The 18,478-nt window shown below is 44.6% G+C and overlaps 1 protein-coding gene across 5 annotated transcripts in view; it reads left to right on the forward strand.

Moving 5' to 3' along the window:
* Positions 1-18,478, forward strand: part of TLK1 (tousled like kinase 1) — a 656,881-nt gene that overhangs the window by 331,953 nt on the left and 306,450 nt on the right. For all 5 annotated transcript variants that reach the window (XM_078681584.1, XM_078681580.1, XM_078681585.1 and 2 more), the window contains 2 exons: positions 6,597-6,707; positions 6,821-6,957. In XM_078681584.1, coding sequence (XP_078537710.1) covers positions 6,597-6,707; positions 6,821-6,957 — 248 coding nt within the window. The remainder of the gene's footprint in view (positions 1-6,596; positions 6,708-6,820; positions 6,958-18,478) is intronic.

An 18,478-nucleotide genomic window follows, 5' to 3' on the forward strand; every position in this document is an offset into this window, starting at 1 on the left:
ACAGCAGTTAATTGGAAAGTAAAGTACATTGTTGGGAGTCGGCGTTTTACAATTGATGCCCAGGATAGAAGTTGTGATAATACACAGATAATAACAGTGTCACGCGACAACAAAAGGAGGAGCAATGCGCCAGGCGCCAGGACAGCTATGACATGAGAGAAAGCCAAGGACAGAAAGCAGAGGAGCAGTTATACGCAGAGCAAATTAAATTATGCGGCAGGAGCGGGCCACATTAGGTGGCAGGGTTGAGCAAATTATGTGGCAAGAAAAGCCAAATTATGCAACCTAATGCAGCAAATTTTGTACTAGTATTACTTCATAATTTCATCATTTTTAAACTTAGTAACACTCTGTGGGCATAGTTGTATCTCATTAGTACCTGTTTAACATCCAAATATGACAACAGAGCAACAGAAAGGGATCAGTCCAGCTTTGCAAAGGGCATTGCCCTTTGCGGTAACGCATGTCTTCGCATTTTTTGTAACTTTTGAACAGTTTGAGCTAGAAACAAAAATGTTTGTCAATCTGCAGCTGATGATGGATTAAATAGCGAATGCGGCAAATCTATATGCGAAAATCACTGCAGCCACATAATTGCTTAATTCCAGTTTGCCCTGGTTATAGGAGAGAAAGATAAGCAGTGACAGGAGGGAATCGAATGAAAATAGAAAAGCGATTATATACTGTAGTGGGGCAGTGACCGAATTTAGGGCAATGCCAACGCAAGGATGAGCAGTGGCAGAGACATGTTTTATAACGGAGAGATGAGCAGTGATTGGAGAGGGGGACATGGGAAGTGAAAGGAGAGTGGACAGTAACATGGGGCAGATTTAGAGGAGTGTAGTGACAGGAGGGAGAAGTAATATGTGAAAACCTTACTATGCCCAGTGTGAAGCTCTCTGAGGAAGGAGAGGGAAACAGCAAAACGTGGGACAACACGCAAGAGCTACAAAAGGGAAGGACAAAGATTGAGTGACCTCAGTGTGAACAGATTTTTAAATGCAGGAGTTCTTTTCTGTTCGGGTGGAAACGCAAAAAAACAAATCTGAACTTTCCTACTTAGAGCACTCAAACAGAGTGCACATACTAGAAACAGCCTCAAAAGCATAAGAGATTCGAAAAACTGTTTCTTCGCAATGACTGTTGCTTCAATTCAGAAACTGAGGTCCGGTGAAAGTGCAGAAATACAGTGTATGTTTATCATGGGATTGGGACCGACAGTCAAGGGATGGTTATCGTCAAGATACTCAGTTGTGCAGAAGTTCGTAGGGAGCCTGTTATTTGAATGGGATTTAAGGACGAGTTCCATAGGGCCAGAGATTGCAGGGGAGGAGGAAGATGGGGAAGGTTTCTTGTGAATAAATTGACAATGGAGACAATGGAAACAATGTTTTCACACCACTGTATTCTGACGATTTAGCTAGACAGTTTTTTTAAAATTTGTAATCAAAGACCATAGCAATCAGGATGCATTAGGTTATTTTATAAAAGCCTAGGACCGGAGCTCTGTATGGGAATCCATCACTTACGTCTGGGCACTCTGTGTGCATCACCAAAATGATATGCTCCGAGAGTACTTTGAAGGGTGGACTCGTCATTAGAATGTTGGCTATAAAGGGGCAATGTTTTGGGAGGAAAAACAAGGAAACAAAGAAGCTCTTAGCTCGTGACGGATAATGAGAGCATAGAAACAGACTAAAAGGGCACAATAAGGGACGTAAAATAAAGGAATTAAAAATAAAGCTGAGTGGGGATCTGAACAAAAGAAGGCGTGAGGGGAATGGGTGAAAGAATGAAAGAAAAAAGATAAAGGAATACAATGAAAAAATGCCCTAGGACGTGATGTGTGTGGGCGCACTCACAAAACAAGAATAGACCAGATTCTTGAAAAAGGAATAAAAGGAACACTGTCTACGATTATAATACATGGACAATGAAAATAAACATGAAGAGCAGGTAAGCCAATGCTCCTAAAGCAGAACAATAAGCTCGTGGGTCCTATTACTATTCTATTTATTAGAATCAAAGCAGTCCTCTGCCCCATAAATACACGCCAGCCCTCTGGACATAGGCTGGGGTTCCCTGGCATATGACTTACCTCCTGTCTCTCAAATCAGGGTCTTACAATCCCGGTAGATTCGTCACTGATTTCGACCCTAAAAGTACTTCAACAAGACAAGCCCAGCTTCAAAAGTGGTGCGCGTGAGCGATAGTGAAAGCAGCACGACGGAGGAGGGGCGGGACGGAGGAGCGTTTAGAAAGCAATCAAGTGAGAGGAAAGCCAGATGGCGCCTGATTGGGTGCTGAAAGCTGGCGGTTGCGTGCACGCAAGCGTAAGGCCAGCCAAAGCAGCTTGTGGTAGCACTTTTTAAAGCCCCGACTAAATGTCTCGCATACAGCTCATGCCCTGACTCAGGCGAGACCTAAAAATGGATAGGATTTTTATGTAAATATAGACAGCAAAATGAGATCCACGGAGGGTTCCAGAAATACATCATTTACAAAGTACAGTAAATCGACACTTTTTACTCAACCTTGAACCAGCATTGGCAAATTCAACGAATTTGAAAATCCTTTTTGAGAAAAACCTGGGTAAGTATCAATATGGTTACTTATTTAATTTAGACGACACGACCAACTATGACAGGGGGTGAGTCATGGGAACCAGCAAGGTCCATAGAAACAGTTACCTTTCCGGGAAAAGCATTCTTCAATTCAGTTCCAGTGTCAGTGGCTCCTTGCCATTGACTTCTATAGAGAAGTAGTGGCCTACAGTTTTAGCAGGGAGTGGGGCAGTCGGAACACAAATGCATACATTAACACTCTTTCGGATCACACGCATGCACAAACACACATTCATTTGCAACACTTGCTTCCAAATATTCATGCATGCATGCACCTAACAATAAAAAACAAAAATAACCGCACCTGCGCAGCACTCTGCTTTGGAAATCCCAGGAGGTCAGCCAGTGAGGTAAGGCCGCAGTCCCTCGCTCGTCAGAGCGGGTTGGGATCAGTGAGACTGCTGACCCCACCCTACTCTGTGGCAAGGTGTCAGTGATTGACCTGGGAGCTTCGTGCCCAGTGTCAGAGGTAATCTGTGGCGCTCTCCCTTTTCATGAGAGGGAGTGCCTAGAGGTGCTTTGACAGGCTGAAGAGGTCACACCCACAGGAGCTGTGATGACAGCCTGGAAAAGTTTAGCTCAGGTCTGGGTTCCAGGGGTGCCCTTTCTATGCCCAAAAATGCCCTCAGAGGTCGCTGTCACTAGCCAATGTTCCCTCCTACCTGATGACAATTTCCTGTGAAGTTCAGCATCTAGCTATCCTAGAATTCTCTATTCTGCTCACTCTCAAGATGGTAGAACCCCTTTCTCGTCATGTAGAGCTCCCTAGCCCAACTCAGAGGTGTGGCTACCAAGGGGCTATATGCCCCTGAAAAACCAGTTTGACAACTGGTTTCCCCTCTCTATGCCGAATGTCAGCTTGTCTACCTAAACAATAGAGCAAGTGTTCACCATTTGCCATTCAAAGGCAGCCTTCCCGTCGAATCTCGCCTTGTGGGCAACACCAGTTTGGCTTCCTACCATTGAGAGGTAACACCTATTCCCTCACGCAGGCTCCTATTTTGTCTTTTCCTCAGTCGTTTGCCCAACTCCTCAGCAAGGCAGAAAGTTGTCTCAGATACAGACCTCATGTACAACCAGGCACAGGCGACTTTGGTAAACCATGTCGGAACTTTGTAAAAAGTTGTACACTGCAACAAGTCACATTAATTTTGATTTGGGGAATCAAGTCCGACTTCATGTAATGAGTTTTTTTTATACCTTACAGTATCAACTTTAGTAGTCCCAGTCAGAAGTTAGCAAGGCAGAGGTATCAGCTTGTAACTGTGCACTCACCAATGATGCTACTAGCCTTTTCAACAGTAAAAATTACAATTGCGTGTTTTTACCATTGGAACATGTATAAGTACATGTTCCAATTCCTAACATACAGTACCCTGCCTTTGGGATCGCTAGACCAACATTATGAGTGGCTTATATACATCACAAAGGGAAGATTATGCTTTGCTATTGATTTAAATGACAGTCGAGTTAGCAGTTGAAAACTGCCCCTCCAGTCTGCAGTGGCAGACTAGGAGCCATGTTTTACCAATGTCATACCCAGGGTGGCACAACCGGTGCTGCACCCCCTTGGTGACCCTCTAGCTTACAGGCAGTGGGTACCCAGGGTATCACATACTAGGGACTTTAAGTAAACAAGCCTATGCCAATTGGGTATAAGCAAATCAAGCATACATAATTTAAGGTCAGGGCACGTAGGTCTGGGAAGCAAGCCTCAGTGCACTCCGAGTTGAAAAGCCAGTAGCATCAGTCCAAAACATTGGGGGTGACCATACAGGAGGAGGCATTTCCTCACTAGGACAAACATTCTTTCTGACAAAATACTGCATTTTCCAAAATGTGGTCATCATTACCCATAAACCAACTTGCATTCTATTTTCATTTGAACTGTTTAGTGCGATTTCTTTTGCCTCAGTTTAGGACTTGTGGGTAGCATGCAGGGTCATTAACTATTCCATCATTGCCTTCTCTCCAGCTGTTTTGCGCCCCTCTCTATCTGGGTTTTCTTCGAGAGAGCAGGGTTTGAAAAAACCCACTCTGTCTCCGTTTGTGTTTTTTTTTCTTTCCATGTTAAACGCCACAGCGGATAGAAGAAGCTGGGCCACAAAGTCTCTATTTTACTATGTGCAGCTTTAGATTGCAGGTTGCATTGGGTCTTCTGTGCTTAAGTACCTGCGCAACAGGCACCTTTGGGTCTCTTGTCTCTCTGCAATGTAATTTATGGGTTTACACCCATTGTTTCACTCGAGCTACACCATTCTCAGCTACCACCTCTGCCATGTCCGAGGACATGGGTCCAGTCATACGTTGGGGAATATCTTCGCAATTTTCAGTGCCTTCCCCCCGACCTCTGCCTTGCCTCTCCAGCCCAGTAATACCCACACTCCTGTCGAGTTGGAGAGGGCTGGACCTGTTGTCACTGGCAGAAATGGCCTCTACAAGGGAGAATTTGCACCAGGATAACCCCTCTCCAGTGGGAACTCCTTTAGTCCATATGCCTTCCCTCCTGTGGGGGACCAACAGAGGTCAGCTTAGGAGTGCCCCAGGGATGCTCCCTCAGCCCCACTCACTTCAACATCTACATGGCCCCCCTCACAACCATCGTCGGAAACCAGGGGCTCAACATAGTCTCCTATGCCTACGACACCCAGCTCATCCTCTCCCTCGCCAAAGAACCCAACATCACCAGGCATAACTTCCAAGAAGGGAAGAAAGTCGCCGCCACCTGGATGAAGAAGAGCTGTTTGAAACCGAACTTAGAGAAAACAGAAGTACTCATCATTGTCTCCACCTTCTCCATGTGGGATGACACCTTGTGTCCCCCCTCGGAGCCCTCCTCCCCACCCCAAACGGACCACTCACGAAACTTCAGCATCATACTAAACTCATCGCTCACAATGAACAGCCAGATCAATGCCATACCCTCGGCCTGCTTCAACACCCTCAGCATACTCCAAAAAACGTTCAGATGAATCTCATCCGAATCAAGAAAAATTGTCATGCACCATCAGTAGCAGACTGGACTAAGGCAACGATCTCTACCTGAAATTGACAAGAAACTACTTCGCAAACTCTAAACCGTCCAGAACGCCGCAGCCAGACTGATCCTAGACATCCCCGTCACAACCACATCACCCAACACCTCAGCGATCTCCACTGGCTCCCCATCGTAAGAATAACCTTCAAGTTCCTCGCTCATGCAAACATCGGACCAGCATACCTGAACAACCGCCTCTGTTTCCACGCACCCAAGAGACTCATCCGATCTGCTGACCTCTCTGGCCACCTTCCCCCGCATCTACAAGACCAGAACAGGAGGAAAGTCCTTCTCCTACCTTGCAGCCAAGGCCTGGAACGACCTTCCCTTACACCTCTGGCAAGTCCCTACGCCTCTCCAGTTCAGGAAGGACCACAAGATTTGGCTCTTCAGATGACCCCAGCACTTGAGTGAGCCGCCATACCCCCCCTCCCCCTTGCCCTAGCGCCTTGAGCCCCTCACGGGTGAGTAGTTGTGCTTTACCAACCCATGATTGATTGGTTAATTGAATTCTTCACCTCACTAACTTGATGATTCGCTTCTCACCCCAAATCTGTTAATGGTAACAAATTAGTGGAGTTTCAGCTAGGAGCTCTATAAAGAGTGTACGCCGTAGTTCCTGGCTGCCACATAAATTATATGTATTAACATGCCAAAAATTAAAATAATTTGAGTGTAGAGACTTCCAAATGTGAGGTGCAGTTGGCTATGTGATTTAAAAACAAAAAATTCTCCTTAACGGTTTACTAAAAGTGCATGCAATGGCTTCCTGAATAGATTCCACATTTTTATAAATTTTTGTGAGTGCCAAAACATGAATAGTGACTTTTTAAATTGATGTTTCCTTCCCACTATGCACATAAACTTTGTCTTGTAATTGCTTAATCCTTTCATGCCCCTTAATGTGACTTCATACTAGTTTCATTTCATTTTAGACGAACTGTGATCTAAGAAGACAAATAGATGAACAACAAAAAGTTCTTGAAAAATACAAAGAAAGGCTAAACAAATGCATTTCAATGAGCAAAAAACTTCTGATTGAAAAGGTGAGTGCAAGCATTTCTGCCGTAATGTTTAAGGACCTAATGGTAAATTATGTTAAAGACGTTCATTTTGAATTAAATTGCAATTAATCTGAAAATAATATCCCTTTTCTCAGAGCACGCAGGAAAAACTGGCAAGTAGAGAGAAGAGCATGCAAGACAGGTTACGCCTCGGGCACTTTACGACTGTTCGACATGGAGCTACATTTACAGAGCAATGGACAGACGGATTTGCATTTCAGAATCTTGTGAAGTTAGTTGCATTTGATTATTTTTATTAAAACATATAATTTGTTGTGCATTTGAAAGGGCATTGCTGTTATCACCATTAATTTCATCTGATGCAGACGTTGCAGATGACCCGGGGAGAAATTCTTTATTTTTTGGAGCTAATGATTATAGTAGTAAAAGATTATATTTTTGGATATATTAAATGAAGCAAAACGTGAAAAGCATTACATGAAATCAAGGTTTTAAGTGGGAAGAAAAAAGTGGGAGCCTCTAGAGGGCGTTGCATATGTAATTAAGTGCATGGCTTAAACACATAAACTAAATTTCTGTGAGTCCCATAGTGTGCCACCCAGCCGGTATTTTGGGGCCTCTCTACTTTTGTTATTGGAGCCAGATCTACAACACAACAACTGACATACCTAAACCCAGCCTGGACTATTGCCTTTGTCAGCTAAACCTTAGGTGTTTAAGATAAAGGAGCGACAGTAAGGATTTTGTTGTAAATAATTAATATTGAACAATTTTCCATTCTGAAATTTTGAGACTGTGAATTAAACAATACTGAGGCCTATGCACGGTGTAGTGGTCTTCAGTGTCTCAATCGAAACTATTATGCACTCTATTCTTCTATGCTCTTATTCTCTCCAACTTCTCAGTCTGCATTTCTTACACCTCATCTTTCCTCTTTAGCTTCCTCTTTTCACTCATTCCTGAATGCATTTCCTTACATCTTCTTGACTTCACCACCCCCTCAATCAGTGTATCCGCTCACCTGTACTAACTGCATTTTCTTTTGCCTTGTTAATATTTTGACAGCTGTGAACTTACTCCACACACATGTGCACTGAATCACAGTTGCAACTGAAATACTTGACCGTTGCTCAGTGTTCTCGGTAGAGAGGCCAAGGATTGGAATACCGTGTATGCTGAAAACCTTTTTGAACCATGACTGGGAATGTGAGAAACTCGTACTGCCTTGAGCCTCAATTTAACAGTGCCTACATCATGACCTGTTATATGCACCTGGAGGGGACTTAGTTCAAAGTATGCACTATACAAGAGTAATAAGCTACACGAAAAAAAAATACAGAAATGCAACATCCGTTTACACCACCTGCATCACCTGTTGTGTTTTTTTACTTCTTTTCTTTTTGTGATGTGTCTTGGTCTCATTTACTTCTACTTTGACATCCTATGTTACCCATGAACACTAATGCCCTTATGTTTTGTCTTCTCACTCCTTAAAATGCTGCTACTGCCCAGGCCCTTGTTTCCTGGAATGACAAAAAAAAGCAAATAGAATATATTTGCCCGCGTTGCGACCTAGTGGAGGAGTGTACTTTTTATTTGGTCCAAAAAGGCTTAAGGCAGGTTTTTGTCAGTCTGCCAAAATGTTCAGGCCCACATCTGTCCACAATACTAGTTGATGCTACCATATCTATTGAAGAGCATGGTTGTGCCGTTGTTTTGTACTTATGGTAGCATATTGATGCATACCCAACGATTATTTATTGATTTTAATTGTGACAAAGGTAGGACATGAAAATAGGACTGTTTTGAGTAGTGCCCTACCATGTTTCGGTGTAAGAAGTTCTTTCACAGCTTTGTCATAACATTCATTCATTCATTAATCTTTATTTCGGCAATTTGCCATAAAAGATAGGCATAAAATTAATACAGACAAAAATCAGACATCAGTGTTACATCAATAGAGGAAAAACACACAGATAAATAGTATGGCCCAATACACCTCAACCTCTACTATAAAAGCAATCAAAATAGCCCAGTACTAATTAATTAAAAGAGTCTATAATATTACAAATTAATAAATGAGGACAATTTGACAGTGTAACTAAAATCTTACATAAAGTGACCAATACAGGACATTTGTACACTGACTAATACATAAACTGTATCAGGGATGAAGTACCCTAGGAATTAGAAGGAATCTCTTGTGCCATGCTGCTTCGAGAAATTTGGCCATTGCAAAAAGAGTTACTTTTGAGAGATCAGTTTTAAGAATTCTAAAGGCCTCAGAGCATTTAGCAAACCCTAGATTTTTACATAAAGGAATTATCCAGAACCTTCTAGCCGCAATGTAGGCAGGACAAAAGAAGACTAAATGCAGTTCATCTTCAAGCCTACAGTTGCAGCCAGGGCAGTTTTCCAGGGAGTGCTGTTTCCATTTGCTGGTAAATGCCCTTAGCGGGAGGGTACTGTACCGCCATTGTAGAAATAATTTCCTGGCCAAATTCGGAAAGATGTCATCAAGAACTGACTCAAACTTATAAGAATCTTTCACCCCAAGAAAAGTTTTAGCCAGAGAATCTGGGCGTGTACCCTGTGTGTGAGATGCAAGGTTACATGCATGAAAAGTTGCCACCAGATGTTTACGGGACACTCCCTGACAGGATCACTCCACAGGGTCGGAAGGCCCAGCCGAGCAAACTCAGTTTTTAGATATTTGAACCACGGGATGTTCTCTATAGCAGGAAGAGCAAGGATTTCCTGCAATTCCAGCCTAAATTTGGCTAGCTCGGGAGTGGACCATATTCTTCTCCAAAAGGTTAGGGGCTTTACACCCACTACTTCGTCCAAGGGTTTCAAACCCAGATCCAACCTGAGGGGCAGAAGAGGGGTACTAGCCGGTAACTTTAGGAGTTGTCTAAGAAACTTATTTTCTACAGTGACCAGCTCTTTTTTGCAGGCATATCCCCAAAGCTCACTTCCATAGAGGATCGCACCTCTGGCCTGGAGTCTATAGATCTCCAACGGGGGGGCTAGCGGTCTAACAGATGATTTATTAGAGTTGACTAGCCTAATTATTCCCCCTGCTATTTGAGCCAATCTGAGCTGGGACTTAACCTGATGATCGCCCCATTCCAATTTAGCATTCAAGGGCACACCCAGATACTCGAATGTAAAGACTCTTTCTAGCCTGTTCAGGCCTATAAATGGATTAGGGCGTGATTTTTTGGGGGGATTAAAAATCATGTACTTGGTCTTCAGGGCATTTATTTCAAGACCATGCTCTCCACAGAATGCCTCAAACCCCTCCAGAATACGCTGAATCCCCATAGGGGATTTCGACAGCAGCAGGGTGTCGTCCGCAAACATAATTGCGGGCACCCTTCTGCCGCCGAGCCTAGGTGCATCTGTATTAGGGACATTATTTAGGTAATCGATTACCCCGTTGACAAAGAGGCAAAACCGGGTCGGTGCAAGAACACAACCCTGCCTTACCCCTCTGCCAACGGGAAATCTTTTTGAGAGGCTACCCATCCTCCCGCACCGAACCTGTGCATAATTATGTGTGTGTAGACGAACAATGATGTCTAAAAGGGCGGCGGGAATGCCAAGTTTGGCGAGTACCGTCCAAAGTTTACCCCGCTGGACCAAATCAAAGGCTGCGCGGAGGTCGACAAAGACGGTGTACAGCGTACCCCCCTCCACCCGCACCGTCTTCCAAAAGAGGAGGGCCAGCCGAAAAATTTGGTCCATAGTTGACACCTTACTCCTAAACCCAGCCTGGAACGTACTTAAAATTGAATGGTCCGTCATCCATTCCTGCAGGCGATCAAGTATCAGCCTCGCGAAGGTTTTTTGTGAAGCATCAATGAGGCTGATTGGCCTGTAGTTGGCTGGGAGCAGAGGAGAGCCCTTCTTTAAGATCGGTACAATCTCTGCTCCCAGTCAAGTACTAGGGACCGCCATTCCCCCGAGGATTGCATTAAAAACTTCCAACAGATAGGGGGCCCAGACCCTAGGTTGGTGCTTAAATAAATCTCCCGGGACTTTGTCTAGCCCGGGGGCTTTGCCCGACGGCATTTTTGATATTACATTAAAAACCTCCCCCAGTGAGAATTGCATTGGCTCAACGCCCACCAAAGTTAAAGATTGCATGGTTGACCCCGGGGAGTAGAGGGTGTTCAGACAATAACCCATCTTGGAGCTTGGGCAAGCCAGGGCTGACCTCTTCATAGAGGCTGTGGAAGTGGTCCTCCCACACCGAAGCCGCAATGTTGGCCTCCACAGCTTGAGTCGGCTTGGCAGACCCTGTTCTCACGATCTGCCAAAATTTACGAGCATCTCTAGTCTGGAGGGAGTCCAGCATATTTTCCCAGTTGGCATAATCCCATTCCGTCTTTGCATGGTGGATAGCTTGCTTCAGTTCCGCCCTCCTAGTCTTAATTATCTCCAAGTCCCTGGGGTGCTTCAATACTGCGAGGAGGTTGGCCTTTGCCTTCCTGCAAGCTGAGTTGAACCAGGAGGATCTTTGCCCCCTGCAGAGCCCCTTCCGCACAATTGGGTTTAAAAGCTCCACAAGGGTGTCCACCAAATCCATATGGAGGGTGCCCAACTTGGGAAACAGATCTTCTGGAGAGGATTGATTAATAAGCGCCCCGACACGCTCAAGTGTGGGGAGGATCCGTGCATAGAGCTCGGAAATGTGGGCGGGATTGTCCAAAAGCTTGGCCCATCTCACTCTGCGCCTATCATTAGTTAAAATTAATTTAGGGTCTGAAGATGCCTCTGCCAGCTGAACACCCATGGGACCACTGGGCGAGACCAGCGAAAGAATCAGCGCGTTATGATCACTGTCAATTCTTTGGACTACCGCAAAGCCAGAGACCTTGTTCCAGTCCGATATCTGAACAAGGATGTAGTCCAAATGGGACTCCTGCCCTGATTTATTGAAGGTGGGTTTTGAAGGGATGTCACTCTTGATTCGGACATTACAAGCCCTCGTAGAATTACTGAGAATGAGTGCCATAATTTGTGTTGCTAGGGGAGTGCATGCCTTGACTGGTGGGCCAACTAATTGCGGAATTCCCCACTGATCATCCTCCTCCAGAAGTGCTCCCTCCATGGACAGGGTTAACGGCTCATACTGACAGTTAAAATCTCCCCCCAACAGGATCTTGGCACCCTTAGGTATTGTGGGCAGAAATAACGAGAGCTCATCGATGGTGGGTGAGGGCTTCGATATACCCATCGGTCTGGAGTATACATTTATCAGCGCGAGTTGAGTATGGTTCGGCCATTCCAACAACACGCACTGAACATCCAGTGAGTTGGTTTTAAGGGCCCTAGCCTTGCATCCCAAATGGGATGCCACCCATATGCAGAGGCCCCCCGAGGGTCATCCTTTCCTCTCCTATTTAGCTGGGATTGAAAAGGTTGCATAGCCTGATCGCCATTTGTCCTTCCGTGCCCATGTCTCCTGAAACAGGCATACATCCTGTGTGTCAATAAAAGACCCCCACTCTGGGGAGTCTAATTTACCCTGAAGTTCGGCCACATTCCAGGAGAGAATAGACGAACAGGATGTACGCTCGCCGGAAGGCATAGCAGGGGAATCAAGTATAATAGCCACAGTGGTGTCTGCCAACTGTCATAACAATTTGGACACCATGACCACCGTCATAAGTTAGAAGAATGGGCTAGCTTTTACGTATATCAGATTGTATATTACAAGGGCATTTTAAGAGGCTGCTCTGCCTATTTCCTAATGAAATGCAAAATGGACAGAATTATAGCTATCTGGGACCAAGGAAGCCAAAGTGGATTTTGAGGAATTGTTCTTGCCGATTTCAAAGTACCCCACCAACACAATTGCTTCTAGTTTGGAATACATGAAGTCCTCCTATTCATATATCATATTCTGCTCTGAGACAGTTACTTTTATAACTTAGTATAAAGCAAACCGATAACACAGTTTAGGTGCTGCAGTACATTAGTAAGCAGGACAATTTACTAGGAGACACTAAGTTACTTTGTTGCAATGTAAGGTAGAGCCAACATTTTTCAGCAAAACGCCACACCATGCAATCCTACAGGAAAAATGAAGATAACACTTGCAGGTAGGTACAACGACTTTTGGTGTAGTCCTTTTTGACAGTAGAACCAAGGTTCCCCAAGGTTCAATTCTGCACTCTGTGTGCTCCACCAGCGTCACTATGGCAGCCGGGTACAGAGTGCAGGGGTGTCAGTGCTAGTCAGTGGGGATTGGGGGCACATTGGTTGGCGGCTGCTCACAGGCAGGTAAAGAGTCCTTATAGGACAACCTCTAGCATTTAAGGAAAATTCAAAGGGGGGCCCAAGCAGCACCAAAACAACACCCCCAGCGGCACAGGGTTGGCCAGGTGCAGTGTGCTCACACAGTGCCGGGCGACCATTGTTACCGCATGGAGATTTTCTATTCCGGTTTCCTGCTGCAGGCTCAGACCTGGCTGATGAGGGCTGAAAGCCCGAAACCGGTCCTAGGATGCTTGTTTCCAGTCCAGGGAGGACCTGGCTTGGCAATTCAGGCTGGACTGTTCCCATGGGGCAGAGGGTTAAGACTGATTTGCATATGGCTGGGTTCAAACTGGAATGGCATGGTGCGCAAAAAAACAATGGATTTAGGCCCAAATCTCTGTACTGGGGTGAATGTATGACATTGTTATGCATTCTGTCCATCAACTGTTTTTGCATTTGTCACCCCGAGTGAGACAGGTATGCTCAGATGTGAGTCCTGTGCTCTCCATGCGACTGGAATCAAGCTATCCTGGCAGATGAGGGCTGAAAGCCCGAAACCGGTCCTAGGATGCTTGTTTCCAGTCCAGGGAGGACCTGGCTTGGCAGTTCAGATTGGACTGTTCCCATGGGGTGCAGGGTCAAGACTGATTTGCATATGGCTGGGTTTAAACTGGAATGGCATGGTGAGCAAAAAAACGATGGGTTTAGGCCCAGAGCTCTGTACCAGGGTGAGTGTATGACCTGGGCTTTAAGTCTGCCGGGTCTCACCGGGACTGAGCACCGGCAGTTAATTTACAGAGGCCTCGAAACGGGTCTCTATCGGGCTCTGTTTTGTGCCGTGGCACAGGAGGTCCCTTTTTTTTTTTCGAGCGTTATAGGGGTAGGGAAATCCTTTAAAGAGAGTCCGTTTCTCTCTGGATTTCTCTTCTCTTTTCAGAACTAAGGAGCAGCAACATTGTCGTGGTGTCACCAGGTCTTTATGTGCAGGCTTTTTCAATATTATATATAAGACACAGTTGCTGCTTATTTATCTTTTGCAGCTAACAACCATTGACAAAGCCAATAGTCCTGACTTGTTGTAAGTATGATGTTACTTGTTGTATCGAATATCTGGATTCAATGACAGAAAAAACAAAATCCCAGTCAGGGGGCACACTGTGCTAAGCACAAACTCTTAGCGTACTTTTTTAAGCCACATCCTTAATTACATTGGCCACGCCCCCTTGAGACCCCCCTGTTATTTCATTCCACTTAAAGCCCTGTGTATGACATTGTTCTGCATTGTGTCCATCAACTGTTGTTTATGCAGGATCAGACCAGGAAGTCTTTTTGGTGGAACCAACAGCCAGGGGAGGAAGTTGAGGTGCCAAGTGATGTCTGGATACCATAGGTTCTGGTCACCTGGACGCAGGGCCGGAGGATGCAGGGGTGTCTTTGGGCATCCGGTTTCTCCTTACTGGGCAGGTGGGGTGCTTGGATTTAGAGGCAGCAGGTGTCGTCACGAAGGCTGGGAGACATCACCCATCGATGGATTCGGGCTGGAGACCGCTGTTGAACCTCATCTGGACCGGTGGGCCTCCTGGACTTAAGCTGTCGGCGTCTGGGGCAGTGGTAGGTCTGGAAGGCGAGTATTTGTGGCTCCGCTGGGTCTTGGAGTTCTTTTTGGAGACCGAGCCACTGTCTTCGTGAGTCTTGGGTCTTTTTTTAAAGCTGATTAATCCTCAGGATTTTTGGAGATCGCTGGTCTTCAGACTGTAAGTCGTCGTGCTGCAGGATTTGCTTTAAGGTGCAGGCAGGCGGTAGGGCTGAGGCCAAAACAGGGGTCGCATGGATCTTTTGCTGCGTCGTCATCTTCGCAAATCTTCTTAGGTCTTCAGGAACTGCTGAGCTGGGTTCAGGGGTGCCCCTAAATACTGTATTCTCACCTACCCCACCTGAGGGGTGGGGTTGGCAGAGATGGGCACTCCTTCTGGGCTGTCCCCTCCTGCCTGTCTTCCTGCCAAAATGGGGGTGAAGACAGGAAGGGGGCTGTCTCTTGCTACCAGGAGAGGCGGGGGGGTCTCGTTGCAAAGGTGGCAAGGCCTTTTAAGCTCCCCTGGCACAGATGGCTCTTCCTGACCTGGGGAAGGTGTGGACACCTCTGCCCAGAAAAGGCGAAGGCTCCCACCCCAGGGGTCCAGAAGCCTGTCTTGTGGTGGTAGGCTGGTGTTCACCAGTCAGGAACCCACTTGTGGTTGGTTTGGTACATGGGTACCCTCTAGAAGGGACTCCTCAGTGCATGGGATAATACATCTGACACTGGAATTAGTGCAGGTTTATTATTCTGAGATGTTCGATGCCAAACATCCCAGGATTCAGTAAAGTCATTACGGTGCCTGTAATGACAATTTTCTCTAGACTATATACTCATTAGGATTTTACTGTGCAATTGTAATAGCTAAGAAATGGCCTTCGATATTATAGGGGCCTTTCTGCTCATGCAGAGAGATCCTCACATGGGGTTTAGTGTACCCTGCCTTAAGGCTGACTTACCTAGTGCTCATGCACACAGAAGTGTGCCATGTTGACTCTTCACTTTCTAGCTGCACTAAAACACGCAGGCTGCAATAGCAGTGGTGCATGCTACCACTGATTGAAATGATACAAGTCACGTTGGCCAGTTGGTTGATTTGAATTTAGTGTTTTTCGTAGTGATGAAAACAAAATATTTGTTCATAGTTATCCGCTCTGAGAAAAGGATCTTCATTGGCCAATGATGCCTAGGTATTCAAATTATTCAGGAGCTGCTTAACTGGTTTTACATCTTAGATTTGCAAACTAACCTGGCATACTAATGTCATCCAATTAAATTGACAGACTATCTGATCCAGAACTCTTTTCCAAATTAGCCATCAGGTAGAGAATAAGCAGTGATGTTAACATCACGATAGCTCCTTGACACACAATATGAAAATAAATGGGCCTGCATCTGTATTATAATAGGAGACAGTGGTGAATACTCAAAGTAGTTCCCATTCATCATCATCAAGATAATAATCACAAATGAAAGAATGAACGTGTTATCAAAATCTAAAGATGAGACCCTGGTAGACTTAAGCATGCAGTACTATAACAGGAACATTTGATCCTCAATCTAGATAGTTTTATGCTGATTTCAGATGTGAGTTTTTGCTGGAGAGCTAGAAGAAGGAGAAAACACCTTTCTTCGGAATTAGGATATGGCATTGTAAACGACAATGCCTCCTTTTATTTAAGTTTTAAAAACCAACACGTAAATAAAAGGCATTGTCATTTACAATGCCAACAGCTCAAACTCTCGCAAATGCGAGACCTGTTGCTGTGCAGCATGGCTAAAGAGTAAAAAAAGTGCTATAACACCTCAACTGGGCACATTTTGTAGGCATGTGGAACATGCAAGCATGTGCCTACAAAATGTTGATGATTTTTTTTTCTTTTACTTATCTGAGTTGGATAACTGAATAAACTTTTTAAAGAAGTGCAAAAGCATTATTTAATTTTTTTGAGACGCTGGTAGGCGAAAGCAACATGGAGGGTGCGGGTAGATGGAAGCAACACAGGGCACAGGTTGAGATTGAAGCAATGCAGGGAGGTGAGTCAACATAGGGGCAAAATCAACAGAGGGAGGGGGCAGAAGCAACATGAAAGGGGCACGGGTCGATTGAGAAATACAGAAGGGGGAGCAAGTGGAAAAAAGAGTATGGGGGAAGAGAAGCACACAGGCTAGAGAAAGTGGAAAATTAAGCTGTTTGGGGGAACATATGGGCAAAAAAGCAACCCCAGGAGAGACACGTGGCTGAGCACTACACAGAGAATGAAGGGAAGAAGCATATGGGTAACAAAGAGCAAGACAGAGCGCAGCGGAAGAGGGAAGAGCGGTACTCAAGGGAGACTGCTAGAAAACACATGCACTCTTGTGGACTACTTAACCAAAAATAAAACTGTAGTGCTTCAAAGCGAGTAGTGCAAAGAAATAAGTAATGAGTCCATGCTCCAGGGGGGAGAGAAACACAAGAACTGGAAGTAAAGCTCAAACTTAGGAATAGGAAGCAAGCAAGCAAATGAGTGACAGTCACGCCAACCAGTGCTAAGCACAGGAAGGGCGTTAAGCCCACTGTAAACTGACAAAAGGTCTTTTCACCAAAGGACAGCTTGCACCGTCTGGTAATTGAGACTTAATAAAAGATGGTATTGCTTGTGCTGCCATTAGCAGTGAGAGGAAATAATTCTTGCTACCGTTCGTGGTGCAATGGCCTGCACGTGTGGCTGCCCTGACTTTCTCCACTCCTCCAAAACACCCAGCATTTACCTCAATTTGCTGACCCCCCTTAGCTGAAACATTTGTGGAGCTAGATGTGTCCTCCTTCATAGGCCTGGTTTCTGCGTTATTGAAATAGTCCACCGTAGCTGAGATGGGTGGGCTGAAAAAATACTGGTGAATAGCTCGTGAGAAGTCCGGATACTTCTCCCACCCTCGCCAATGTCCATGTTTCCCGAATTCATGGGGGAAGTTTTAACTTCTCCCACCACCAAGTGTAACTCCACGTGGCAGACGGCAATATTGCAACAGTAAGCCAGCCATGTAATGTCAACAACTGCAGCATTTTTAGAGCTAAGGAAAGTTATGAAAGTTGAGGTTTGCGTTTTAGACAAGTAACCTTGATTGGGGGAATACTATCACCTTACTTTCCGTGCTCATTCATAGGTTCGGGCTACTGATAGCCTTAGTTTCTGGTAAGTCTGTTTGTAGTATGGTGTATTTTGCATTACAAAAAATAATAATTTGTGTGTATGTGTCTTGGCTTCAGGATATGTTTTCGAAAGCAATAATATTTTAAAAGAGTGACGCACAGCTTTCAAGCCCTAACAGGGGGACACACGAAGGAAAAAAACAAGCACTGGAAATGTGTATATGCTAAGGGCAGATTTGTGATTTGTCGTATTTGCATGAATTAACACTTTAAAGCTAGAAACACTTGGACGGCAAATATTTGTTATTATACGAAGCCAACTCGTGGCATCCTCAGTTGCTAGAAAAAGCAAACAGACACATATGTTCTTGGCTACCATCATTGAGGCCATAATTGGATAAACTTTAAAAGTTCCCGTAATCATATGAGGTTCAGAGCTATTTCTCGAGCCTAAGCGGACGTCAGAAAAGCCTTCTGAATTAAATAAACATTATCTGGTTTACAAGACAGCAGATGTAATCCTTACAAAGATACACACGCTAGGATAATATACAAGGCCCATCCAATGCTGGAATACTTCTACATGAATCCTGTCAACATGTAACACTTCTGTCCATAAAAATTCACACACACTTAAATGCTCACTATTATTATATATTTTATTTTATTTTATTATATATATATATATTTATTATATAATATATATATATATTATACCACCACCATTATTATATATTTTATTTTATTATATATATTTATTATAATATATATATATATATATACATATATATATATATATATAAATAAATATAT

The sequence above is a fragment of the Lissotriton helveticus genome, chromosome 3_1 (assembly GCF_964261635.1).
Source record: "Lissotriton helveticus chromosome 3_1, aLisHel1.1, whole genome shotgun sequence".
Classification (NCBI taxonomy): Eukaryota; Metazoa; Chordata; class Amphibia; order Caudata; family Salamandridae; genus Lissotriton; species Lissotriton helveticus.